General features: G+C 38.6%; 1 protein-coding gene across 2 annotated transcripts in view; it reads right to left on the bottom strand.

Moving 5' to 3' along the window:
- SPATS2 (spermatogenesis associated serine rich 2) overlaps window positions 1-14,814 on the bottom strand; it is a 148,454-nt gene that overhangs the window by 19,373 nt on the left and 114,267 nt on the right. For both annotated transcript variants that reach the window (XM_055337188.1, XM_055337187.1), the window contains 5 exons: window positions 14,051-14,159; window positions 12,726-12,775; window positions 10,149-10,410; window positions 7,656-7,835; window positions 4,391-4,526 (listed from right to left, as the gene is read on the bottom strand). In XM_055337188.1, the coding sequence (XP_055193163.1) occupies window positions 4,391-4,526; window positions 7,656-7,835; window positions 10,149-10,410; window positions 12,726-12,775; window positions 14,051-14,159 (737 nt within the window). The remainder of the gene's footprint in view (window positions 1-4,390; window positions 4,527-7,655; window positions 7,836-10,148; window positions 10,411-12,725; window positions 12,776-14,050; window positions 14,160-14,814) is intronic.

Genomic DNA, 14,814 nt, shown 5'->3' with positions numbered 1-14,814 from the left:
TCTCTCTCTGTATCTCTCATGAATAAATAAATAAAATCTTAAAAAGAAAAAAAGGCAAGTTGAGTGGGATTCCTTTTTTTTTTTTTTGAGTGAGATTCCTGTTGGCATTTTCACCAACACATTATGTGACAATTGTCCAAAATAATTTACCTACTTTAGCTTCATGTTCCATTGCCTAAAACCTAAGTCAATGAATAGCTCCAACAATGTAAGTCAGACAAATTTTATGTATGAACAAGAAAAGTAAACTTGGGTCTAGAGATGATTACTGGATATCATCAACAAAACAGATTTTAAGTTTTATATACTGGAAAGCCTCTGATTTTATCTTCCTACAGGTTTGTGTCAGCTTTCATTTGGCCCCCAAATGAAAGCAGTTATCCGTATTAATTGCCCTAGTGCTCCATAAGGGGTAATGTAATCTTACCGCTGCAAATTTGTTAAAACGCTTTTCTTTTCTTTTATCTATAACCAATACAAAAAAAATGGCTTCCTAAGTGACATTAACTCCAAGCTCTGGTTCAGTGCCAAATGGAGTTAGCTCACCTGCCAATTATATCTTGAAGTAGCAACACAAGGGGCATTGAAATAAGGTAGTATAAAACCCAATCAGCCAGAGAGAAGGGCACCAGCAGAAAAGTGCAGGTAAATCTCTTCCCTCAAGTTAAAATGACATGGTTGCCACGTCTGCTAATCAATCCTAAATATATAGTTCCCGGGCAGGAAACCGTTTCATTTGTCATTTATTGAAGGAGGCTCCCTTTGGCTGGGTTCCATGTCAACAGGAACTCACAAATCTCTCTCCCGGAACTGTGTTTCCTGGTTCAGGCTGGTTCTGAATAGAATCAGATCCTGTGACTAAGTAATCAGTAAGCTAAACAATCATGGAGACCAGAGGTTTATCAAAGCAAAGTTGTGATGACCTACTCTTAGCTCTTTTTTCTTTTCAAATGAGTCAATAATATCTGATATGATAATAACCCAGGGCAAAGGATTTGGTGCTTCCTCCCGGAAGGTTTAGAAGGAGTAGAAACCAATTACCTAGAAATATTTCCAGAAGTTATAGCTTAACCTAATGTAAGTTTGGGAGAACTGGTTGGATTTAGAGAAGTATAAAGATACAGAAAAATATATTAGGATAGAAAAGTGGCAATAACAATTATATGGAAGGAAAAAAATAACAGTTATATGGAAAAGGAAATGTGAATGTTAAGTCTTGAGACAAGTAATCTGGCTGAAGTAAACACATATGTAAGAAAAACAGAAGATACGACATTAAGTTTCTGGCTCTAAAACCTAAAAGGGAAAACTGAGGATTCGGGACAAAGCATGGGTAGATGAATTATCTATCTTAAAAGTACTTTGGTTATGATGATTTAGTGGACCATTCCATATTTTGTGAATGATAAAAGTGGGTGTCAGCAACTTTTGGAGGCTTTATTCTACATCTTCATTAATTCACCCCCTTTTCAATTCCACAGGAGGACTGAATCTACTGATACTCCCTCTATCTCGTTTCTTGTGGCATGAAGTGACCAATCTGGTTTATGAACAGAAACATGGCTGAATATGACCACAGACAGGCAAGATAATGGATGGTTGGGAAGAGGAGTGGGGTAGTTCTCTCTATTCATGAACCTCTCCTCTCATATTTCAGATCTAGGTAAGTCTTACAAAAGAAGCAAGGTAGAAGAATGGGAGAAGATATTTGCAAATGACATATCAATAAAGGGCTAGTATCCAAGATCTATAAAGAACTTATTAAACTCAACAGCAAAGAAACAAACAATCCAATCATGAAATGGGCAAAAAACATGAACAGAAATTTCACCAAATAAGACATCACATAGCCAACAAGCACATGAGAAAATGCTCCGCATCGCTTGCCTTCAGGGACATACAAATAAAAAAAAATCCACAATGAGATACCACCTCACACCAGTGAGAATGGGGAAAATTAACAAGACAGGAAACAACAAATGTTGAAGCAGATGTGGAGAAAGGGGACCCCTCTTGCACTGTTGGTGGGAATGTGAACTGATATAGCCACTCTGGAAAACTGTGTGGAGGTTCCTCAAAGAATTAAAAATAGAACTACCCTACAACCCAGCAATTGCACTGCTGGTGATTTACCCCAAAGATACAGATGCAGTGAAACGGCAGGACACCTGCACCCCAAAGTTTATAGCAGCAATGTCCACAATAGCCAAACTGTGGAAGAAGCCTCGGTGTCCATCGAAAGATGAATGGATAAAGAAGATGTGGTCTATGTATACAATGGAGTATTACTCAGCCATTAGAAACGAGGAATACCCACCATTTGCTTCGACGGGGATGGAACTGGAGGGTATTATGCTGAGTGAAGTAAGTCAACTGGAGAAGGACAAACATTATATGGTTTCATTCATTCAGGGAATATAAAAAATAGTGAAAGAGATTAAAGGGGAAAGGAGAGAAAATGAGTGGGAAATATCAGAGAGGGAGACAGAACATGAGATACTCCTAATTCTGGGAAACGAACAAGGGGTAGTGGAGGGGGAGGTGGGTGGGGGAATGGGGTGACTGGGTGACAGGCACTGAGGGGGGCACTTGACGGGATGAGCAGTGGGTGTTATACTATATGTTGGCAAATCGAACTCCATAAAAAAATATCCAAAAAAAAAAAAAAAAAAAAAAAGGAAGCAGGGTAGACAGTCTTAATCTCCAAAAATCAACCTAGCTGCTTGACTTTCTACTACTTTACTGAATTTTATCCTCAGGGCTTTTCTTTCTTTTTTTTTTAATATTTATTTATTTATTTATTTATAGATTTATTTATTTATTCATGATGGGGGGGGCAGAGACACAGGCAGAGGGAGAAGCAGGCTCCATGCATGATGGGGGGGGCAGAGACACAGGCAGAGGGAGAAGCAGGCTCCATGCCGGGAGCCCGAAGCGGGACCCCAAGATTGCCCCCTGGGCCAAAGGCAGGCACCAAACCCAGGAGCCACCCAGGGATCCCCTAAAATTTTATTTATTTATTCATGACAGACAGAGAGACACACACACACACAAGCAGAGGGAGAATCAGGCTCCGTGCAGGGAGCCCGACGTGGGACTTGATCCTGGGTCTCCAGGATCACACCCTGGGCCGAAGGCGACGCTAAAACCGCTGGGTCACTGGGGGTGCCCAGGGCTTTTCTATTTTCAAAAAAATCCTTTACAAAATGCAAGTACCTCCCTGGAATGGAGTTATGGTTTCACTATTAGTTAACACTTAAATATAAAGTAGTTAAAACAGCTTGCTTTTTGTTTTTTTAAGATTTTATTCATTTATTCATGACAGAGAGAGAGAGAGAGAGAGAGAGAGAGAGAGAGAGGCAGAGACACAGGCATATGGAGAAGCAGGCTCCATGCAGGGAGCCCAACCCGGAACTCGATCCCAGGACTCCAGGATTGCGCCCTGGGCCAAAGGCAGGCGCCAAACCGCTGAGCCACCCAGTGTTCTAAAAAAACAGAAGACTATATTTCTTCCCCCAAAAGATTCTATAATCAAATACACTTGAGAAACAGCATAGTATAGCTTCTTGTAGATTCACAGTGCACATCAGCATTGAAAAAGCAGATAAGAAGTCCAGGAGTAAAAATTTTTCAAAAGTAAGCATTTTCAAACCTCTTTACCAAACCCTATTTCCCCTACAGAACACATATTAATATACTTTAAGATAGTATTATTTATTTATTTATTTCTAAAAAGATTTTAAAATTTATTCATGAAAACACAGAGAAAGAGGCAGAGACACAGGCAGAGGGAGAAGCAGGCTCCCTGCAGGAGCCCAACGTGGGACTTGATCCCCGGACCCCAGGATCATGCCCTGAGCCAAGGGCAGACGCTCAGCCACTGAGCTACCCAGGCATCCCAGGTGAGTATTTTTTAGAACACAGTTAAAGAATACAAAATTAAAACAAATCAATAACTAATAATAAGGCACAAAAGAGATAATTATGGCAGGTTGCATTAGGAAGGATGACAGGAGGCAGGTAAGCAAAGACAGGTCTTTCCTACTTCATTACTTTGTTCAAACTCATCATGTCATTTGTTGCAGGTTCCTGGTTTAAGAGACAGACCCTGAAGTAAGGATGCAAGACTCATAATTATTTGTCCTTTTCCAAACACTATCAACCTTAGACCCATTCCTAGAACATAATGAGTTCTCTGTACCACTGATTCCTATACTGTGACCAAAAGGAGTTGAATGAAGCAGAAAGCTAAATATACCATAGGACTTCTAAGTTTCTCCCTACTATAAAGAACAATTAAGAGATAGGAATTAAAGAATCTGGTGAAGGGCTGCCCATCTTCATAAGTGATCCTTTTTGTGCCAATGTGATCCAATGCAACTTAACTTACCAGCTCTGCAACTCAGCAAAAGCTTGTTTCATTTTCTTGATGGAAGCATCCATCTCTTCTTTAACTACAACTCGATACCGTGCAAGAGACACTGTGCAGCGCTGGAGGTCTTTCACAGACTTTTCAATATTGGAGCCTTGAGGGAAAAAACCCAAGGATTAATATTAAAAAAAAAAGGAGCACAGATAACTTGAAGAGTAGATATGAACACCCACACATGTAAAGTAACAAATGTCACGTGGACTAAGAATGTTCCCTGAATGGCCACCCTCCTCAACAAAAAATTGATGTTTTCATAGATTAAAAAAAAAAGTATCCTAGCCAAGATGGAGTAATAGGAGTTGGATTTATCTCCCTGTTTTAAATAACACATACACAAAGACAAAACATATGAAACTAGGTTTTTATACAACAGGCAGTAGGCAGTACTTTTTCCCTGAGAAAACAGAAACAAATGAAGGGAGGCCTATGACTGCCCCAATTTACTGCCATGAAAGTTTCCAGGCTGCAACGCAAGGAGGAGAAATCCTAATCTAATTGAGGGGACAGAGTTGAGAACTGGAGAGGCCCAGGTGACTAGAATTCTAAGGGCAGAATACTGGAGAGGAGAGCTACACAAAGATGAGGAAACTGTAGAGATCACAGAGCATTATGAATGCATTGGGGTGAGGAAACTACCTGAGACAGGAAAAAGAACCACTGGAAAGGAACAGAGAGAACAATCTCGACTTCACCCAGGCCACAAATAGTTTATGTTCACACCAGCCAGAATGGGATACCAGTAGAGCAGTTGGAAGGCTACTGCCTCAGCAATGAGGCAAAATTAGCTCTAAAGGCTGCTCTAGTTCCACCTAACAAAGCTTTTTAAAAGCAAGCCCCAAACTGTTACCAAATAACAGTCCCAGAAGAAATCATAAGAATACTTAAATAGGGCGTCTGGGTGGCTCAGTCAATTAAGCATCTGCCTTTGCCTCAGGTCATAATCTCAGGGTCTTGGGATTGAGCCCTGGGTCAGGCTCCCTGCTCAGTGGGGAGTCTGCTTCTCTCTCTCTCTCTCTGCCCCTACCCCTGCTCTCTCTCACTCAAATAAACAAACAAAATCTTTAAAAAAGTACTTAAATAAAACAAAATATCTAGCAATCGATAAAGAAAAATTCATGTCTGGCATCCAAGAAAAAATTACTAGGCATACAAAGAGGCGGACAAACATGACCCACAGTGAAGAGAAAAATCAACTAACAGAAGCAGATTCAGAAATATCACAGATGTTCCAGGGCCACCAGGAGGCTGGTGCCATGGGAGGGAACTCAGGCAGCTTCCCACCCCTCGTGGGTGCCCCTGTGGGCTGCCGTGCTGCCCACCTCCCAGCTTGTGTGCTGCCAGCTGATTCTGTTCTCCACGATTCAGCGCCCCACCCTTGGTGTACTTTAAAAGGAGTTTTGTGTGATTCTCCCAACCCCTTCATTTGCGTTACATTGTGTAATACTGATTTAAGGAAATAAACCTTTGGAATTGAAAAAAAAAAAAAGAAATATCACAGATGTAAAATCAAGTAAACAAGGACATCAAAACAGCTAATATAATCAGATACTGTATGTTCAGGAAGGCAAAGGAAGGCATAAACATGTTAAGGAGAGACATGGATGATACTTTAAAAAACCCCCAACTGAACCTCTAGAGATGAAAAAAGACAGTGTCTGAGATAAAAAGTACACTGGATGGGACAAACAGCAGATTAGAAACTGTTAAAAAAAAAGATTAATGAATTTGAAGATAGCAACTTCAGAAACTGTACAAAATGAAATAAAACACAGTGAGCAAAAAAGGCTAAAAAAATAAATATTTGAATAGGTACCAAAGTTTCAAAACTCTCTAAATGACAGGATTTAGTAGAATATAATTCACCATGCAGACATTATAAAATTCTCTGTAGTACAGTGTGAAGCATTATATGTGAATAAGCCAATTTTGTAGATAAAGATGAAATATACTTAACCTACCCAACATATTCTAACCAGTTTCCAAGAGTTCTACTGACCTTTCTATATTCACCAATGTCAAAGTTACATATACAAATTGATAGGTCGAATCATGGATCTAAGAAGTTTATAATGTGCCAAGATACACTTTTTCAACTTTTTAAAACAATTCCTTCTCATTTTGATTTCTTTCCAAATCACTTAAAAGCTTTCAAGTCTCATCCTTTTATTTTTGTTTGACTATTTTTGATGTGCTCTTCTACACCAAGCTGAGGGTTATGTTAGATTTAAAAGGAAAGCTTCACTAATTAAACTTAGCTTGTGTGGAATAAATAATTCAATAAAGAGCTACATGTTACGAGTATCTTTTACATTTCTATGTTTCATTTGTTTAGTGGAGTGAACCACCATGCTTAGATGTATGACACTCAGAGAGGCTAGTATCTTTAACTGTTTAATTGTTAACTGATTATTTAAATGATTATTATAGTTAAAAAAAAAAAAAAAGCAAAGAGCTACCACCAGTCAATGCTGAGCACTTAAGAGGAAACGATCTTGTTTGAAGCTAGAGTCCGACAGATATTAGTGAGAGCATGAAATTATGACAAAAAATGAAAATATTTCTTTAAAATGTCATGTCAGAGATAGCAGTGGTTTTTCCTGGTAAGTCAACCAGGAGATAAAAATGAAGGAAACGGTACAAAAATGTTGCAATAAAGCAAATAAAAGAAACAAGTTAATGTTAGCAGAAGAGTTATCTGGGGGAGCATCTGGGTGGCTTAGCAGTCTGCCTTTGGTTCAAGTCGTGATCTGCCTGTTTCTCCTGCCTAACAGGCATCTGTACACTTTGAATTTTTCCATAAACTGGTCCTTGGATCATTAAATCTTCAGAATTGTTAGGAACCAAGGTCCTCCCTTCAATTTTTCCCTAATTCCAACTACCTTTCAAGTTTGCTCAAATTTGTGGGTGGCTTCATCCCCTCTACTACTCGACATTTAGTCCCTATGTTAGCTTGACATCACAGAAGTCCTGAAATCAACATCAGTCCAATAAATTACAAACTAGTCATGAAAAAAAAAATACTATCAAACTCCAACAGTGCACATGGGAGTCAGAGAGGGGTAGTTACTGCGTTAAAAAAAAAACAAAAAGAAAAAAAAAACACAGAAAAAGTATTACCTGCTACTATCTTGAGACCTTATCTGTGGGAACAAGGAGATAATGTGCCCTCACCAGTCAAAAACAGATTTTTTTTCTTCCTCTCAAAGGCAGCCTTCTGATTTACCTAGCTTTTTGTTGGTGGATGAGTGTGGAACATTTTCCATCCCCAGATTGGAAAACTGCAGTGCTATGGTAGGCCTTGGAAGAGATTTGGCAGCATTCCTATTTTGCTGAGAATTCTGAGTAGACTGCATAGTCAAAGACTTGGGCTCAAAATCAGAGATGCCATTCTCCAGCGTGGATCCTGTCAAAGAAAGAATCCAGAATTTTAAGAGTAAAATTTAGGGGTAGATCAATCAGTCTTAAGTATAAACAAATAAGAAAGGAAAAGTGTTTCAGGCAAAACTGTGCCTCTTAAAGGTTGTGAACAAAAACAACTGACAAAATAGAACAAAGAACAGAATCAGCTGGATGAGGCTATGAGTAGTGTCTGGCTTAGCCCTAAACTGTATCCTGAATGAAGATGACAAGTCTATGGTAACTGATTGCTAGATAAGTTAGTTTCTTCCCTGTATCTTGGTAGCTCTGGGCACAAAGCAGTGAAGAGAGTCAACAGCACTATTTCTGATAGCTTCTGTAAGTTATGTTGAGGAAAAAAGAGTTTTACACTGTTCCGGGGAATGAAGAATTTTTAAAGCTTTAGGAAAAGGGCAAAGAGTTAGGAAATAAGAGGAGAGCTCGCTCAGAAAAAAAATGGAAGCCATGGACTGTCTTCAGTTTGTCTGAGGTCAGTATAGGTGCTATATTTTTTCTCTTTTTGTGTAAGCAAACTAATCAATTAAAGAACTTCTAAGAAATACAGAATAATTCTTAAATTCTCATTACACTGATAAGGCTAGCAGCAACAGAGCAAGGGGAAATGGACTAACAAACAAGTAATTAAAACACCAACCTTAAAAAGAGATATTTCCAGAGTGCCTGAGTGGCACAGTCAGTTTAGTGTCTGACTCTTGGTTTCGGCTCAGGTCATGATCTCAGGGTTTTGAGATCAAGCCCGATGTTGAGCCCTGTGTTGGGTTCCACACACAGCATGAAGTCTGTTTAGGTTTCTCTTTTGCTATCTTTGTGCCCCTCCTGTACATGAGCACCCCACCAAATAAATCAATCTTTAAAAAAAGTAGAAGAGCTATTCCCAATATTCATCAAAATCGTGGGCAAATGATGTGCCCACCACATTATGATATGTGAATTTACAACTAACACTAATCTTAAATCTTCATTAGAAAACAAATGTGGGACTATAAAAAAACAACAGTCTATTTCTGAAAGCCATGGAATTACAGTTATTACTATATACTCCTCATTGTGTTGTCTTGGAATAATATCACTGACATCAACTCATCATCGTCATTTTCCTTAGTAAGTAAGCAATTAAAAAAAAAATCTTAAGGTTGGGACATCTGGGTGGCTCAGCAGTTAAGCATCTTCCTTTGGCTCAGGACGTGACCCTGGAGTCCCAGGATCAAGCCCCGCATCAGGCTCCCTGCATGGAGCCTGCTTCTCCCTCTGCCTATGTCTCTGCCTCTCTCTGTGTGTCTCTCATGAATAAATAAATAAAATCTTTAAAAAAAATCTTGGGCAGCCCCGGTGGCTCAGTGCTTTAGCGCTCCCTCCAGGGTGTGATCCTGGAGACCCAGGATTGAGTCCCATGTTGGGCTCCCTACATGGAGCCTGCTTCTCCCTCTGCCTGTGTCTTCTGCCTCCCTCTCCCTCTCTCTCTCATGAATACATACATTTTTTTTAAAATCTTTTTTTATATATAATTTTTTTTATTTGTTATTTATGCTAGTCACACACAGAGAGAGAGAGAGAGAGAGAGAGGCAGAGACACAGGCAGAGGGAGAAGCAGGCTCCATGCACCGGGAGCCCGACGTGGGATTCGATCCCGGGTCTCCAGGATCACGCCCTGGGCCAAAGGCAGGCACCAAACCACTGCGCCATCCAGGGATCCCCATTTTTTAAAAAATCTTAAAAAAAAAAAATCTTAAGGTCATCTTCTGTAATCTCTAACTACTAAAGGATTATTAAGTTAGATTTCCACAAGACTTACTTAAACTAAAATTAAAATACGAGACAATAGAGTAAAAATTGTTATTTTTCTTGGCCTTTGATAATTACAGTTGACCTAATGTGGGAGTTGGGGCACTGATCCCCTTGCAGTTGAAAATCTATATGTAACTTTGACTCCCCCAAAACAATATCCTACCGTTGATCAGAAGCCTTACCAATAACATATAAAGTTGATAAACACATATTTATACTTTATATTATATTCTATATTCTTACAATAAAGTCAGCCAGAGAAATATTAAGAAAGTCATTAGGAACAGAAAAACATATTTATATTACTGTATTGTATTTTTTTTAAAAATCCACATGTAAGTAGACTTACACAGTCCAAACCATGTTGTTCAAGAATCAACTATACAAAATGTGACTCTTTCACATAAAAAGCAACAAAAACTAAAAAGTAAAAGACTAAAACTAAATGTAATTTATTGAGTAAATAAATTTAGTTTAGTATTTTTCAAGAGAATGCAACTTTTAATAAACTCACCTGTTCTATCCAGCATATCTGGTGTGGCAGACTCAGGATCTTCCAATTCTCTGGCATCTATTGAAAGTATCTCCATACCCTCACTGAGAGAGTCCACAGACTCAGTATCATTGATGGCACCGTTGACATGGTAACCATTAATACCACCTTTCTCTGAAGAAGGTGCAGACTGTTCCTCTTGAATGGAAACCGATTTACTGGAATCTGGGATACTGTTACTTGGTTCTGCTGCAGGCTTTGGTTTGCTTTTCTTCTTTTTGTTCTAATGATTATTAAAGATTTGAAAAAGAGAAAAGAAAAAGAAGACCCCCCCCCCCCGCAACCCACAGAGGTAACACCAGCCATCCAAAGATAATCAGTGTTATCAATTTCTCATATGCTCTTCTGGATATTGAAGACATTTTTATATATGTTGAGCTACTGACTGAAGTAACTATGTAAAATGCTTTGGATGAACTCAAACACATAAATATAAAAATTTACACATGGTAATACCCACCATAAGCAAAATCAAAACATAAATTTTAAAATGTGAAAAAATATATCCAACTTATACACAAAAAACTAAATTTATACAGAGTTCTAACAAAAACCAAGAGCTAAAAATGGTATAGGATGTAAACATATCCTATGACGTGCAACCTCAGTCTAATAAGAGACATAAATTAAAAATGCACTGCAGAGGATTCTGGGAAGATGACAGAGAAGGAAGCACCAGTCATCTGTCTTTCTAGACAACTATTACATTGGCAAAATCTGTCTGATTTAACTATTTTGGAACTCTGGAGTCTGTTGAAGGCTTGCAATTTGATGGTGAAAACCTGGACAGTAAACTGTGGTTAATTTCAGTCAGCATCAGCTCCTGGTATAGAAGCAGTTACCCTAGGATACAGGCAGCTGTGCACCTGTTCTTGGGGGAAGCTTGCACAAATTATGGGAGCCTGGGTAGACAAAAAGAATGTTCTCCAAATAGGGATCTGGGTAACAAAAAACTGTTCTCCAAATACTAGGGATCTGTGCTCTGATCACTGACTGCTGCTTTTGACCACAGAAGTGCAGAGGAAAAGGTAGGCATCCATTGTTGTACCTCCTCCCATGGTTGTACCTCTTTCCATTGTTGCAAGTCCCACCCCTCTTTGGCTGAGTGACTTCCAGGGGAATAGAAAGAGCAGTGCCCCAGAAAACTAACAATAACCAAAAATAAGCAAACGCTGAGGAAGAGGGGGAATCTGATTTCCAAAGTTAACACATCGTTAGATTCAAATGTCCAATTTTTTTTTTCTTTTAAAGATTTATTTGACAGAGAGAGACAGCACAGGCAGGGGTAGCAGCAGACAGAGGGAGAGGGAGAAGCAGACTCCCCATTGAGCAGAGCCTGATGAGAGCCAACCCAGGAGGGGAGGGGAAGACTCCCATGAGCAGAGAGCCTGATGAGAGGCCAAACCCCAGGACCCTGGGATCATGACCTGAGCTGAAGGCAGACACTGAACCAAATGAGCCACCCAGGTGCTCCTTAAATATCCAGTTTTCAACTCAAAATCACAAGGCATAAAAATCACACAAAAAACAAGTTTAAAGAAAAAAAAATCAACAGAAACAGCCGCTGAAAAAGATTTGTTGGCAAATACATTAAAGACTAAAACAACTGTCTTACTGTTATCTATAGAAAACAAACTGATGGTTACCAGAGGGGAGGTGGGTTGGGGGGATGGGTGAAATAGGTGATGGCGATCAAGGAATACACTTGTAATGAGCATTGGGTGATGTATGGAAGTGTACTCTACACCTGAAACTAATATTACACTGAATTTTAACTAACTGGAATTTAAATAAAAACTTAAAAGAAAGTAAAATAACTGTCTTAAAGATGCTCAAAAAAATAAAAGAGGGCAGCCCGGGTGTCTCAGCGGTTTAACGCCACTGCCTTCAGCCCAGGGCCTAATCCTGGACACCCAGGATCGAGTCCCACGTCGGGCTCCCTGCATGGAGCCTGCTTCTCCCTCTGCTGCCTTTGTCTCTGCCTCTCTCTCTCTCTGTGTCTCTCATGAATAAATAAAATCTTAAAAAAAAAGAAGATGTAGAGAAAATCAAGAAAACAAAGTATGAGCAAAATGGAAACGCCAATAAAGAGACAGGAAATCCAAAAGAAGTTAATAAAGAAATGCTGGAGCTGAAAAGTACAATAACTGAAATTTTTAAATTCATAAAGAGATTCCAAGGAAGATTTCAGCAGATAAGAGAAAAAATAATAAGTAAACTTGAAGACTGGAGAATGGAAATTGCTGAGTCTGAGGAACAAAAGAAAACATTGAGGAAAAGCAAACAGAAGGTGGCTGGGTGGCTCAGTCGGTAGAGCATGCAACTCTCAACCTCAAGGTCATGAATTCAAGCCTTAAATCACATGCAAGACACTGTGGTACTCTATATACACAGCTGTGTTTCAATGGCACAGAAGACTTTTTAACCAGATGAAAGTGAAGTGGTATAGGTAAATCTTTTCAAATATTTTTGCAGGGCCTAAATTTCTTAAATAATACACATATCAATATCATACTTTTAAATTTAATTCATTTTTACCTTTTTCTTGCCTGTTACTGTCCATTCTTTGAGTACTTCACTGGCACTCCCTGTAAAAGAAACCAATTACAGATTTTCTCTCCTACCATATACGTGGTCAACAAGGATTTAGTGTCCTTGCAGTTTGTCATTGTTGGACAATTTCCATAGTTCCTCATAGGAAAAGTTAAGGTTCAAGCTCTGAGCTAATGTAATAAGACAATCACATTATGTTTACCTTTTGGAATACCTGTCCATTTAGATCCCTCTTCCTTAGTAAGTTCTTCTAAGAAGAGAGCAATGTAAGCCTGATCATTTTGAAGATTTTTTTTATTTATATAGTTTAGACCAAATACAAAGATAACTGGTTTCAGCCCAAATATGCCATCCCCTCCCATCTAGAAGACCACATATCACCTTGGCTATATTGTTTCAGAGACAGCTATACACTACCCTTGGCTCAAATACTAACATTATAAAGAAAATAGATGATGATAAAAACCTTACAGTATTTGACTCTGTTTATTATACACTGACAAATGCAGAAGAATAGAAACAGAAGACCTATCTGACGTTGCTGTTCAACGAAGCAATAGCTTCAGGCAAAGTTTTTCTCAAACAAGTTATGTGGAAAGAAGTTTATAAAACACTTCTCAACTCTATACTGAAAGCCTGACTAAACACATCATTCTTCTATGTTAGGTAAGGAAACTCACACCCATATATTTGAGTCACTTACAGGAACCAAACTAAATGGTACAGGGGCCTGGGAGAGAATGCGGAATCCCTGATTTTGTTATCTATTGCTGGGCCACTGGATCACTGCTTTGTCACTAAGAGTTTCTTAAATTCTTATTCAACCCAATTCCAATAAACTCCCTTATTCCACTAGCCACACAATTTGTTCTTAAAACCAATAGATAGCATTTTGAATAAAATTATGAGTTTTCTCAGTTTGTGTCTTATTCTACGATATCATACAGCTTATGAATGAATTACTTGTAGGGTTGAAAGAGGTTATCTTTAAAGAAAAATGCCATGTTATCACCGGGTCTGCTATATCATCTATAAAACACTGAATTGCTGAATGAATGTTATAGAAGTCTGAAGCAACTTCTATTTGAACAAACTTTTTTTTTTTTTTTTAATGATAGTCACACACACAGAGAGAGAGAGATGCAGAGACATAGGCAGAGGGAGAAGCAGGCTCCATGCACCGGGAGCCCAACGTGGGATTCGATCCCGGGTCTCCAGGATCACGCCCTGGGCCAAAGGCAGGCAAACCACTGCGCCACCCAGGGATCCCTATTTGAACAAACTTATTAAAAAAAACAAACTAGGATTACCTTCCATGAATGCTTGTACTGTTTTGTCCACACAATTATCAAAGTGCTGCAAAACCAGGATGATTTCATTATTGCTCTTATTGGGAACTATTGCACGCACTGCATTTATCTGGAAAAGATGACAGTCATTGAATTATAGCATCAGTTCGTCAGTTGGCAACTGATGCCTATTACGGAGAGTAATGGAAAAAATGATATGTATCACTCTTTAATGTCAGGGAGAGTACATACAATTTCCTCACTGGGAATGATTAATAGACAAGTGATAACAGTACATTAAAAATTAATTTCAAAATTTGGAAAAGCAGAACATTTCTAGAAATAGAAGGTCTGTGCTAGATTTTATTCCAAGAAAATGTGGTTTAATTAGGTATTGGTATTAATTTAATATCAATATTTCCTCATCTTAGCCTACTATGGAGAAAGGTAGAAAGTTTAATGAACCACCAACAGTAACAACTTATATTTTTCAGTATTTTTCAAGACATTTTTTACTTAAAATTTTTTTACTTCATAACATTTAATTGTATAACACTATAAAGATAATTTATTATAAACTGTTTCAGGCACACAAAACATGATGAACACTCACTATATGATAGTCAGTTTAACACAACAGATGGCAATGAAGTCCCCTTGAAGTCCTCATGAATCCCCATCTCCTTCCTCTTCAGAGACTTCTGCCTTGAACTTGGTATTATCCTGATAGATGTTTTTGCACTTTTATGATATATGTATATATCCACTGGTAATATAACTATTGT

This window comes from Nyctereutes procyonoides, unplaced genomic scaffold, assembly GCF_905146905.1.
Source record: "Nyctereutes procyonoides isolate TBG_1078 unplaced genomic scaffold, NYPRO_anot_genome, whole genome shotgun sequence".
Classification (NCBI taxonomy): Eukaryota; Metazoa; Chordata; class Mammalia; order Carnivora; family Canidae; genus Nyctereutes; species Nyctereutes procyonoides.
Note: the sequence above shows the minus strand (reverse complement) of the source record. Positions and strands in the feature narration are given on the sequence as shown.